This window comes from Rattus norvegicus, chromosome 2 (genome assembly GCF_021556685.1).
Source record: "Rattus norvegicus strain SHRSP/BbbUtx chromosome 2, alternate assembly SHRSP_T2T, whole genome shotgun sequence".
Classification (NCBI taxonomy): Eukaryota; Metazoa; Chordata; class Mammalia; order Rodentia; family Muridae; genus Rattus; species Rattus norvegicus.
In genome coordinates this window covers 125,814,366-125,827,663 of record NC_141535.1, presented here as the reverse complement: position 1 = coordinate 125,827,663, position 13,298 = coordinate 125,814,366, and the positions used below count along the sequence as shown (strand labels likewise).

Here is a 13,298-nt window from a genome sequence, read left to right as displayed (position 1 = left end):
TGCCGTCTGTGACTCCAGATCCAAGAGGTCTGAAACCCTCTTCTGACCTCCCCCTGTACCTGCACACACCCACAGACACACACATATACAGTTAAAATAAAGCCTTTTAAATAAGAAAAAATATCAACAAAGTGGTTATTATGCTGAGGTGTTCTCCAAACTGCCTTAAATGAGAGCAAATGTACAGAAAGGAGTCCTAAAAAAAGGACAGCATTGGGCATGGTGCTCATGCCTGTAATACATGAAGTCTGTGATAATGAGTTTCAGGCCAGTGTAAGTAACACTGTACAACCTGGAAAGGGGGGCAAAAGGGGGAAAGGCAAGAAATAGAAATCGAGCTTGTAACTTACTCACGTTATTATAAAATCACATTTTTAAGTTTTAAGGTTTTGGAGATGAGCTGGAAAGGTGGCTCAGCAGTTAAGAACACCTGCTGCTCTTTCAGAGAACCAGAGTTCAGTTCATAGCACTAATGTAGGGCAGCTCACAACCTTCTGCATCTTCAACTCCAGGGGATCCAGCACCCTCTTCTGAGCTCCATAAGAACCAACCTGCACTCACAGCTGTCCTGATCTCACAGCTGTCCTGATCTCACAGCTGTTCTGATCTCACAGATGTCCTGATCTCACAGATGTCCTGATCTCACAGATGTCCTGATCTCACAGATGTCCTGATCTCACAGCTGTATACTCACAAGCACATACACACAGAGACCAACCTTTTCTTTAATGGAGAAAGTATTGAGAATGCACAGTTGTAAGCACTATACCCATCTGGGAAGCAACCACCTAAATGATGAAATATTTAACCCGGTGCTTTTTCCCCAAGTGCCTTCTAACTAGTGGATACACCTCACTTTGCTTTGCCTTCTAATTAACCTTTACCAGAAAAAGGTCAACAGCAACCAGGACAAACATCTTTAAACTTGTGTTCAACTTGTATTCTGCAACATTAGTGTATCTTAACTAATGCCCCAAACAAGTGAGTTCTTAGTATTTAAACCACTGCATGGCCAGTCATTTGGCTGGGTCTTTGGACAGTATCCTTAACTGTATGCCTACAACTTGCCAAATGTTTCACAGTCTTCTGAGTGGTTTTATATAGACAGTGTAAAGCATTTGGCCAGCTCAGAAGACAAAACTAAATCTTCTTCAATGGCACAATACACCATTCAGTTACAGGAGATTCCCCAAAGCCTCTTAGACAGATTCTAAGGCCACCCCTAGCTTGCTACTGTTCTATACTAATGAATACTTAAAGCAGGGAACAAGAGCAGGAAATCTACTTTGTCAACACATCTCAGCAACAAGTAGAAAATACCAACGTCCTCAACTCGGTCACAGTCAGGCCCAGTCAACAGGCTGGTGAGCTCAGGAAAAGCTGCTCTCAGAGTCAGGCTGAGGCAGCCTCCATGGGAACACAAACTTTAAACAGCTCATGCCCTTCCAAACTTTGAAGCCAAACACACGTGACTTGTCACAATGTGCCCAAGCCATCACACTTCCTGACCCTGCTCTCACCACACAAATGTCTTTTACACTGAGTCCCGGGACACTCAAGACAAACCTTTATGACAACCCTGGGGAAGGAAGGCTGGAACATAGGGAGAACATCCCAGCCTCCACATCAACCCACCACTGTTCTAGGAGTCCCAAGTGGACTCTGTGTCTCATCACAAGTGCCAAACATGGCATGCAGGTAACTGTGGTATGGAGGTCCAACAGCAGAGAAACTATCCAAGTCTGGGCTCTCAGCCAGGGTCACACGTCACTCAAAGAAAACCAGGAAAGAGTTGAAGAGGTAAAAGCAAGAGGGTTTGGGGCTGACCTTATAAGGTTCGCTCTGAGCACAGCAGGCTGCAGGTGGTTAAAAAAATAAAAGTGGAACTTTGGCATCACAGCAGTAAAGCAGAGCAGGGCCCTGGCCCAGTCCTCCTGCTGATGTCCCTGGGCTGCAGTTCCCGTATGGTTAAGTAAGGGTGGAAGCAGACAGGGACAGGAATCCAAGTCACTGTAGCCAAAATGAGCCAGGCTTCCTCCCCTCAACCCACCACTGTTCTAGGAGTCCCAAGTGGACTCTGTGTCTCATCACAAGTGCCAAAGCCACACAATCTGGTCTCTGGAACTCTGACTGAGTGAGCTTCAAGTTCTCACAGCACTCTGCATGAGTCACTACGGACTGAACAGCTCTCTTCAATGTGAGTTAATGAACTAGCACACAGTCTTACCCATCTCCTTAAATTCTTCATTGGTTAGTTCCAGCCATGCAGCATCCATATCATTGAGGTCATACCGACATACACTGTCTGCCAGTGTCCGGATATCAACATAGCCCAGCTCTGGGGGCTCGGAGCCTGACGACGCGATGTACTTCTTGGGCCTGATGAACATGAGTGATTTCTCTTCAGACACAACCCTGGTTAGTAAGAAAACAAGTAGCCAGATTACTCATTCTGCCCTATACAAGAAACTGTCAGAGGCCAAGGGCAACTTCCTCTTCCAACCCTCAAGCCCAGATCACCCCTATGTTCATACAGTCTAAGGATCTAAAAACCAAATGGCAACAATACCCCCAGCTAGAAGTCTTTTAAAGTACTCAGAATGGAAGCAGATGCTGGGTCTTCCAAAGCCATCTCCTCCCTAGCACACCACCACACTACCATGTCTCCAACACGATCTGCTCCCAAACTTAAAAAAAAAAAAACCCCTGTACTGCAAGAGTTGATTTCCAAATCTCTTTCCATTATTGGGGTTTGCTCATTGCCCCTGGAAGTTGTCAGAATAGAAAAGAACTTGCTAAGCACTGAATTCTCAGGGACAGCCACAAGCTGGATGTGCACAGCACACTGAGGACCACAAGGGACACCTCTGAATTCTCGCCTTCCAAAAAGATTGAGTGAGAACACTGGGCTGTTGTTGCCATTCCTAAGTATTCTAAGAGCCAGAGCCCATGCTCCTCCAGGGACATATGACCCCAGACAATTCCTCTACACCTTACAACCTGTGAACAACTGGAGAACTCCACCTCACCCTAGCCAGACCAGGAACAGCATAAAAGGCGCAAAACAGCTCAGGCTCAGAGCCAAGGGTTCTTCTCAGCCATTACAGGTTCTGTGGCCACAGTCCTTCTACATCTATTTTCCACCACATGCATTCTCACCAACAGGATGTCCGGAGTTTATAGGTTTTATCACCCTGGAATTGACGGGAGGAACTTATCTGTGTGACAGAGATGTGCAAACTGAAGGGATTTATTCCTCCTATATTTGAGCAAGAACAGGTGTCAAGTGAAAGGCTCCAGTCTATCTATCAGGGCATTTTCATGCTGACTTGGCACTACACAGGATTCCTAGACTGACAGCCTGCTGGTGCTGGTCAAAGGGGACCATACGCACCACCCACCCTGTGCCCCTTGATCCCTGCTTCACACCAGGACCCTCGTCTGAAGAAATAGGTGACTCCTAGTGCTCACCTATGCCTGTCTAGCCATAGTATACTATAATCTGAACACAGATCCCAAATGATGGTAAGTAAACCAATCAAGTGTCTAAGGAGACACAGAGTTAAGGACCAAGAGGTGAATTAGTCCTTCTTTGTCCATGGAAAGAGAGGCTATCTCACACAGCAAGGAGCCGACAGATCCTGTGGCAGCAAAGCCAGGCAGAGATTTCAGGCACTCCATGCTCTCAGAGGACACACTATATGCAAGAGTGGGAAAAAAGGTACCAATTCGACACAGCCTGTCCCAAAGGAACATCTAGGACATGCTGGGAGAGGTGAGTGACACGGCAGGAGGTCAAGAGGAAGCACCAGCATCTGGAAAGAGCCTGTCCACAGCTCAAACTCCTCATCTGACATTGTCCGACTGTCAGTCTCCTCTGTTCCTGTCATCGCCTCAAATACCATCAGCCACTGCAGGAAGCACCAAGGCCACCAAGGCTCCCACAAAGCCACTCTGAGAAATGACATAGACTGCAGAGAGAAACAGCCAGTAACATCAGACTTCACCCACCCACCCCAAAACATCTTGGACCTTCTATTCTCCAGTAAGAGAGCAGCACCCCCTGTGATAATGTGCTAAGTTCAGAGGCCACTGCCCTCTAACTCACCGTCCTAGCGCCTGAGCTGTTTCTACATTTCTGCCTCTTGTGAGGCCTCATGTTACTGCACTGCTAACTGAAGAACTGTCTCCCCTTAGCCTCTATGCCTGCAGAGAGGAGAGTAGAGAAGCACTTGTCTCTCCTTAGGTGCCTACCTGGCCACAGGCTGTGGGATGGTCCCTGGGCTCACAGGCACCTGGACCCCCTTCTCCCATTCCTGTCTCCAGGGATCAGCCAACACGTAGTACTCATCCGGGTTCAGCTGGTAGGAGTCATGCAGCTTCATGGCAGTGATCAGGTCCGTCCTAAACACCTGGGAAGAAGAGAAAGGGACAGTGGCATTTGCATTCATCTCAGAGCACTGGCAGCTGCAAGGTCACCACGGAGCTGCCCGTATCAAGGTCACAGTATCACACAGAGTAAGTCTGTCCTATTACAGAAACCCTTCACTTGACACTCCTTTACCCACCCAGGACTGATGTGGCTCCAGCTCCCTCAACCAACACAAGATGTGGGTGCAATGACTACATCCATATAACTGCTGCACAAAACACAACTGCTCCCCTCTCCAAGGCCTCTCAATTCGCCAAAGGCTGCTGAACACAGGCTCTTGGAAAACCTTCAGAGAATGCTACTCAGGAGTGCTCTCTTTGGAGCCCATGTTTAAAAACAAAACTTCATTAGCCAATTAACCTCAAGGTAAAATCTAGAACCACCCGGTAGAGGTCACCATCTTCTAAACTAACTGCTGAGAAGCAGCCAGTCTCCTGAGGGGCAAGCCTGTAAGGCAGGCAGGAGGATGGTGAGTGCAAGGTCCATGTTGGCTAACAGAAATGCAGGCCTGCCAACATCTAGGAGTAAAACACTAGGCCACCGCAGTGCAACATAAGACGATGCCCATACCTCGACCTGGAAGCAGTCTCTGTGGGAAGACAGAACTCTGTCTTCATGCCATCAAGACTCATCCCAAGAAAGCAGCCTAACTCAGCACAAACAGCGAAGAAAAGCAAACTGCAAGAGAGGCAGCACCCACCTCGGCTCCCCTGTGGACTCATGGGCCCCAGGCATCCAAATCAACAGGGTGATTGATGTATATAGCACACCCTGTCTGGCAGCCAGGTCTACACACTGCTTCCCTGTCCAGCCTGTTCCTCAACAACTTCTATCTGAGGACGTGTGTGAGGAAGCCCTGATCAAGAACAACATGAGCCTGAATCTGTATGCTGTGCCCAGTGCAGATAGTCACAAAGATGCACTCCCTCACTCAGGACAGGAAGCTCTTTCTTGTGCTGCTAAGCATGAGTCACGCTGTTCACCGGATGGCTTTTCAGGCTGGTGTTCTCTTCAATAAACTTTGTCTTACGAAAGCACAGGACAGGGTCTGAATAAAAAGGCCACTTTTCTGGCTGTCATTTTTCAATACTGGACTTGCCCCAGGACGCCACTCTCAGATTCTATAGTCCCATTAAGCAATAGCCTGACTGTACCTTCTGCAAAAATCTCACCATAAGACACAAACCCCTGGACATGGTGATGAGCCTAGAGCAACCCAACCTCAAGGAAAAGGCCTTTAAAGTCAAAGCTACGAGTCCACACCCAGCAAATCAGGTAAAACAGGGCCCAGATAAGCTGTACAACAAAAAACAAGCAAATTTGCCAAAGAAAGGAAATCAGGCTGAGGAATGAGATGAGAAAAGGCAGCTCCATTCCTACAGACCTAGGAGAGGCTCTGGCCCAAAACTCAGGTGCTGGAGGGTAGACACCAAGGGCAACCCAAGTGCTTTACGTACAACGCAGTTTGTACTCAGAAGCTTGGACACAGACCAGGCAAGGACAGGGTGTGCCGCCTGCTGCTCGGAGGGCTCCAATCCCACTCCCAGGCTGAAATACCAGCAGGATAGTATAGATGCCAGAAAGGGGTAGTAGGAGTTACAGAGCCCTTAATGGGAGAATTAAATACAGGAGCGGAGACTTCCAATGACATAAGAAATAAAATGCGCACTGTAGGTCAAGACAGACACACGGCCAGTAACTTGAGTGCTCCTAGACCCAGTCTCTACTGCTTTCTGGCAGGGGATGTTACTCCATCACCAAGACACTCCTCCGCTCCTGGACAAGGCACTCTCCAGTTATTCGAGGGGAGCATCGGAAGGGACTCTGAGAAACACCTGTCGCTGTGTGGCCATCACACCATAAGCCAACTGAGGTCATCCCACACACAGTGCAGTGCCAAAAGAATTTTCCCACAGCTTTCTGTGAGAACCCTGGCAGGCTCATACACCTGGGCTGCATGCTCAGAGCCAGCGATGGCCGAGAGAAAGCAGGTCTCAGGACAGCAGGGGCTCCTAACCAACCGAGGCCGGCAGGGAGATGCCTCTACAAACAATTTTAGCAGGGAAATGAACAACGAAATGTAGGGCATCGGGGAAACATAAAATGTGAAAACAAATTGGGAAAGACGGGGAAAGCCTTAAGCATAATCCCCAAAACGAAACTCTCAGAATCACATAGGGTTGTTGCCAAATAAGTCACAAATTCATGGCTAAAACTAACTTGAGGCTGGCAGTGACTTGGCAGCAGCTGAACCCGCTCATGTCCTGGCCAGAGGAAAACTTGTTGGGAGCCAGCAAAGATGGAAGAGGAAGGAAAAAGAATACAATTAATAATAATAGCTAACACCCACTGCGCACCATAGATATACGTGCCACATGCTTTGCATGGACGCGCCTATGTGTATTAATTATAACCAGCCCACTTATTCCTGCAACAAGGCACACATCTGCTTCTCACCATCTCGTCCGAGTATAAAGCGGGGCTCTTGTCCAGACCTGCACAGCATGAGGCAGGAATGGGGACAGCAGGTTCGCATGCACTGTTACTACAGCACCCATGATCAAGGCAAGCAAGCGTTCAGAAGTACCTCAGAAGGCTTTCGATCTTCATGTCTAGAGCAGGTACTCCTCCCATGCTGGGACCGAGAATGCTGGGACCACGTCGTTGACAAGCCTGAGGAAACAAACATCCAAACAGGAACCATTAAAAAAAAAAACAACCACAGGGTCACTCTTTCAGTGGTGATGTGCTTGCCAGTTCAGGTCCCCAGCACCTAAGTAAAGAGCTGGCATAGTGATGTATGCACGCGGATCCAGCCGGCCGTCTAGCTGCATACGGCTCTGAGCTTCTATCATCAACTTCCAGTCTACACATCCTCACACACAGCACACAGACCAAAAAGAAGTGCCGGTCACCGAGGTGTCAGGTTCTTCCCCTACGATAAACCACCAGCAACAAGCTGCCACGCCATCGCCCTGGCTCTCGTGGGTTCCTTCTTTCTTTCCAGTTATTTTCCAAACAGGCTTAAGGTGATCACTGTGCAGGGTTCTCTTCCTCATGAACAGTGAGCAAAGAGAGCCGTGCAGCATACTCCAGGCTGGGCTCAAGATGCTCAAAAGCCCAGCAGTACAACAAACTAGGAAATATTCCCCAAGTTTTCAACCAAGTGTCTAATGCCAGGATCACTGGGCTCAACCTAAGGTCATGACAACATTTAAAAAAAAATTGTCTCCACAAGGCATAGAAAGGACAGAAACCTTCACCCAGCTTTATCATCCATCAGCTACTACATCTGTCTTGTGAGGTGCCCCAATCCCTTCCTCACCAGGAAACCCAAAATCCTAAGTGTCACCAGGCCTGAAACTTTTCTGTAGCACTGAGAGCCCCTCCTGTCTGAATTACCCCCTTCAAGCCAGACTAGACTGCCTTCCTTCCTGGGGCAGGCAGTTCCGAAATAGTTAACCAGAGTCTCTAACCAGAACCCAGGGAGCCTGAGAGCTGTGCTCTTAAGACTAAGCTCTGTTCACTGCAGACCCCATATCACCTTGGTGGGAGACATCAACTTCTGAGTCATTCTAAAATCTGTCAGCTCTGCAGCATGAAAACCAAACCCAAGCTCTGCTCACTTCCACCTGTTCCATCCCCTAAACTGAGCCCCATGGCCTTTTCTAAAAGAGGTCAGAAACCCACGGGCCATTATCCTGCTTCCTGCTCAGGTCTCTCGGCCAGTCAATAGCCAAGTTCTTAGCCTCAACAGCCTTACTACAATGCCTCAAAACCCTGGCTCCTCTTGCCTATCCCCCTCCCTGCCACCACCTCCTCCTCCTATGTGGCATGGCCACCTATACTGGCTCTGCTCTGAGGGCACACAACTGCAACCTGATTGGAAATAGTACCCCTAACCCCTTCACTTCTTCCCTAACTTACTGATAACTCATTTCAGCCTCCTGTCTGTAACTACAGCAACCAGGCACTGAACCTTGTCACTTCTCAGAAACTGACAAACCCCCAAGATGTTAAAAAGCAAAAGCCTAAGAGAGACACCTTTTTAGTAATGAAACACCCTGTCACTCAAGCCCTTACTGGCCCAGAATCAGCAGACAGACATCAACAAACTTAAGACACAGACCCTGCACATATGCCTCTCAACCGCAGCTTACAGGGCCTGTGAGAGGGCTCCTTGAATACCAGTTCTGAGGCCCAGTACTAGATCATATGGCTGTCGTCACTTACTGTGATTTGTGACATTCCTGTGACTACCTCAGAAGGTGCTCAGATTCAGCAGGAAGTGGGGCTGGGGTGCAGCCTAGTGCACAGTGCACTGGGACTACCAAAACAAACACACACACACACACACACACACACACACACACACACACACAGAGCGAAGGAGGCTGGTCATCAATGAGAAGGAAGTGGCTGGGTGAAGTCCACAGAGGATTCTCTGCCTGCCAGAGGTTTCTTACGTCCCCACAACCCTGATCTAGATATATAAAATAGGCACAAAAACGAAACATTTACTGGTTATAAACCAAAGAAAAGGAGGCCATGGATGTGAAAGACAGGAGGGAGTGTGGGTACAACAGGTTTGGAGGAAGAAAGAAAAAGTGATGATATAAAAATATAAGGATCCTAAAGAAAGTAAAAAAATAAAAAACCCAGAAACAACCTAAAAATCCACCACCAGACTGTAAAGGGATAAATAAAATATGACACATCTCTTCAATGACTAGCCAGCAATAAAAAGGAACACATTATAAACAGATGGGTAGGAAACACTGCTCTGTGTAACATGGATAAATTCTGAAATAAGTACACTCGGAGAATGAATCCAAGGAGCCAGAGCAGGCCAAGGTGCATTGCATTGATGCAAAGTTCGGAAAAATGAAGATCTATACCGACAGCAGATCAGTGGCTGCCTGGGGCAAAGTTGGAGGGACATGTTATTTTGATTTTGATGACATAATACATGCAAACACGGCTAAACCTCTCAAAGCATACACTTAAACATGTGCAGCTTGCTATACATAAATTATCCATTACAAAACTATGAGAAAGCTATCACCACTAAGAAGCACCACTCACAGTATGAAAATCTCCACCCCCCTTCCACTGCTGAGACACAGAAATCCTAGACTGGATGGAGACCCCAGCAAACAAGCAGAACAGGAAGCCATGAGACCTCCCTGCAACAGGGAGTCACTTCTTCACAGAGAGCACACAGGTATGAGAGGTTCAGCATTCATAGTTCAACCCAGTCAATGCACACACACAGAAAGTTCTCAGTAAGTATAATTCTGGATAGTGGATAGCTGTTCTACTTAAAAATGTCACTCAGGAATCTCTGGTTGTTGCTCTAAGGGACACCATCATAGCACACCTAAAGCTGAAGATGGTGGACGCAAGGAACACATTCCTGGTTTACCTAGTACAAAGATGTTTCTGAGCTCCCAGAAAATGAGACACCTTTCAGAAGTGTAGGGGCCAATGTTCCCTTGTGGAATGCTTGTCCATCCACAACACATTCTGAAAGTCAAAAGGTACTACAGCAGCGCAGCGCCCCATACCCATACGTACCCCCCTGAGCCATCCTCTCCAGGCTGGGAGGGTATCACCAGGATGCTCCTACAACACTCCCAGCTGAGTATGCTGCTATCCTGGCAACAGGGGAGACTAAAGTAAGAGCATCAGAAGCTGGAGACCAGCATGGGTGATTTAGCAAGATCCAGTCTCAAAAAACCCTAATAACATAGTAATTATTTATATTCCTCATTAATTAAATTATAGCATAAAATTAGCAGGGGCTTGTCAAATGGGAAATGAGAGGTCTCAACATCTAAAAGTAACTCATGCTATAGCAAAGACTGGACATGTAAAAAAAAATAGTAGGGCGAAAACAAGGAGCCAGTAGTATTCCACTTTGCTCTTGTGTCCAACCTGACAGCTGAAGGCAAACTTTACCATCAGGCACCACACCCATCATCACCATCATTGAGAGGCGGAGTCAGGAGTTCAAGATCATCCTCACTAGACAAAGTTTGGGGTTAGCCTGGACAACAGAAGGCGCTGTCTCAAAATAAAGATACAGTAAGTACACTAACTTTTGTTTCCCTCTCTTCTGCCTTCAGCAGAGAAGCAATCCTCTTGGCAGTAACATCTAAAATGATGGCCACTCACAAGAATGTTACCTAAAGCTAAGTCCTCACTATTGACAAATCTGACTTAAATTTTCTTTATGTATACAGTACTCAAGTAACAACAGTTATGTTAAACTATCTCAAACACTGAGAAGAAGGGGGAAAAATTGTTTTTTGTTGGTTGTTTGTTTTTTTAACTTCCATTAGGACAGAACATTTGGGACTAGCACAGTTACAACAGGCTCCAAGATCACAGTAGGAAGCAGCCCCACCTATGAAAGCACCAAGCCCCTCTCCCCACTTCCCCAGAGGTGACTCTCCATGTCTGAGGCATAGCAAGCTTCTGCTCTTAGAACTAAAACCACTTACACAAGTCCAGCAATGCTGAGTGCCATGGTCCAGCATCAGGATGCAGACCCAACACATTGCCCTGGGCAAATAAAGTAATACCACATAAATCCCCAACTGAAATTACACAAACAGCACCTGATCGGCCTGATGCGTATGCCGGGAACGACCCTCCACCGGCCTCAGCTCTTGCAGCCTTCCTCACTCAGCTAGCCTCTGTGGACCAACTCACTCCTACCTTCTGAAAAGCGTACAGTTTCACAGTATTCCTTAAATAATATTTAGGTTTTTTTCTTTTTTTTATAGGGAAAGTTTGTAAGGATATAGATCAGAGTTAAAATTAGCTTCAGACAACCAATAATATTCCAGCCTCAAAAGGAATGTTTTATTCCAGTTAGTCTCTGCAGATAAAATGAAATCTTTGGAAATAATGAAACTAACTGGTGGACGTCTTCCCACCTTTTTGCCAGACTCCCAAGAACCAAGAAGCCTGGGTAGAAGGAAGGAAGCAGGAACTTAAGAGCCTGCCTCCACCAGACGTAGTCAAGCACAGGGTCTAACTGCAGAGTTTGGCCAGGCTAGCCAGTCCCCAGAGCCTAACAATCACAGACACTGCCTACAAACACCCTATCAGTATTTCACCCAACTGTAGGGATGGGCTTCCAGGGCGGCTGGAGAAGGACCAACAACAGTGCCTACAGCAGATGAGGGCTGGCACCTGGCACAGAAAAGGCCCATCCATCCCCAACTGTAAATACCACACTCTTGTTCCCCTGGGCCGGGCCAGAAAACAAAGCAATGGGCTGCAGTCTCACTCAGAAGCCAGTGGCAGCAGCTATTCCTGGGGCTGGCGCTGTGGCCCCATGCTGACATTTGCAGCTGCCTCTCCTTCACTTGGACATTGTGCCAAAATCCCATCAGGCCTGCAGGCTGGAGAGGCGCTGGAGGTGGCCAGTGCACAGCCCTAGCCCTTGTTGTAAGCAAGGCTCGGCATGGAAAGCTAGCACAAGCGGACCTCACCGAGACAGCGGAAAGATGCCACTACTATGCCCAAACAAGTCTATACAGGGGAGGGGCCCCAATGCAATGACCACGAACTAGCTGCTAGGGAAGGAGGAGAGATGAGTCCACAGCCTCACTACGCAGACACACTGCCGAGAGGCCTGGCGTCCTCTAAGAGCTACTTGCTCTTCACCATTAACACTCGCCATAACTGCCCTGAGCAGTCAGACATAAAGCACCACCATCCACCATATGTTCCATACTGAACCAACTGCATGGCAAAACTACAGATGACTGTCTGGCAACAGTCACTCCTATCCCCCACAACTACCATCAGAGTCCCGCGTGCAGCCAAGAGCCAGCTGTGCATGGTGGCACTCCAGCTTAACCTTCCAGATGAACAGACAGAACATAATAGGAGAGGGAAAATGGCCCCTCACAGCAAAGGTTATTTTGGATGGAGATCTGTGTGTATGTGCGCGCATGTACATGCATGCACCTGCTGCATGTGGGGAGGTCAGAAGACAACTTGCAGAAATGGGTTCTCCATTGGGGTCTGAATGGTAGAACTCAGGTTGCCAGCTTTGGCAACAAGAGCCTCAATTCACTCTGCCAGCCCTGGACACACTTGCTGTGAGAACTTTTAAAAAGAATAAACTTCAGGAAAAACCGCATACAGAAGAAAACAGGGATGGTTTAAAGACACTAACAGGTGTCACTAGCCATCAAAGAGAAAATACCAAACTCTTGTCAGAGAAGCAGGACAGTGAAGGTCACGTTGAGTGCCGCAGACCCCATTTGCTGTCCAACCTCCAGCAGGTGACTGCCTGCCTGCGTGTATAGTGGGAATCTCAGCAGTCCCCCAGGAGGTAAGAGAAAACCCTCCTCTGGAGAAAACTGCCTGGCTCCCCTGATTCCCGCTTCCCCCTTCACAGCTCCCTTGCCTGGCCCAGATGTCAACTCCAGTTTCTCAAACAGCTGTCAGATCTGGCCATAGCCCCGCTCCACACTCCCCTCCCACCATTCTCTGTTCTATATACCACTGCTCCATGACCTTCCCACAGCAGCAGCCACATTTCAGCCAGACAGCCCAAATCTACAGCAGTTTCAAGGCTGTGGCCCTCCTACCTCCTCGGGGCTAACCGAGAAGTCCCTACAGCAGCATGTCCATGCTTCTACTGACCACCTGAGAGGTCAGGCAGTCAGACAACCCTGCCTACCCAATGCATTTATCCCTGGGACCTGCCCACAAAGGGTCTTCCCAGACCACCTCTTTTGAGTTCCTACAAACCATTTCTACAGCACATCCAAAGAGCTGTACAACTGCCCTGGGTAACATCACACTGGAGCTGTTCGTAATGTCTGAGGCAACATGCCTA

At 48.0% G+C, this 13,298-nt stretch overlaps 1 protein-coding gene across 5 annotated transcripts in view; it reads right to left on the bottom strand.

Annotated features, from left to right (window-relative positions):
- Positions 1–13,298, bottom strand: part of Jade1 (jade family PHD finger 1) — a 53,126-nt gene that overhangs the window by 20,981 nt on the left and 18,847 nt on the right. For all 5 annotated transcript variants that reach the window (NM_001415052.1, XM_087622253.1, XM_087622248.1 and 2 more), the window contains exons 3-5: positions 7,020–7,105; positions 4,255–4,412; positions 2,228–2,415 (exon numbers count right to left, since the gene is read on the bottom strand). In NM_001415052.1, coding sequence (NP_001401981.1) covers positions 2,228–2,415; positions 4,255–4,412; positions 7,020–7,105 — 432 coding nt within the window. The remainder of the gene's footprint in view (positions 1–2,227; positions 2,416–4,254; positions 4,413–7,019; positions 7,106–13,298) is intronic.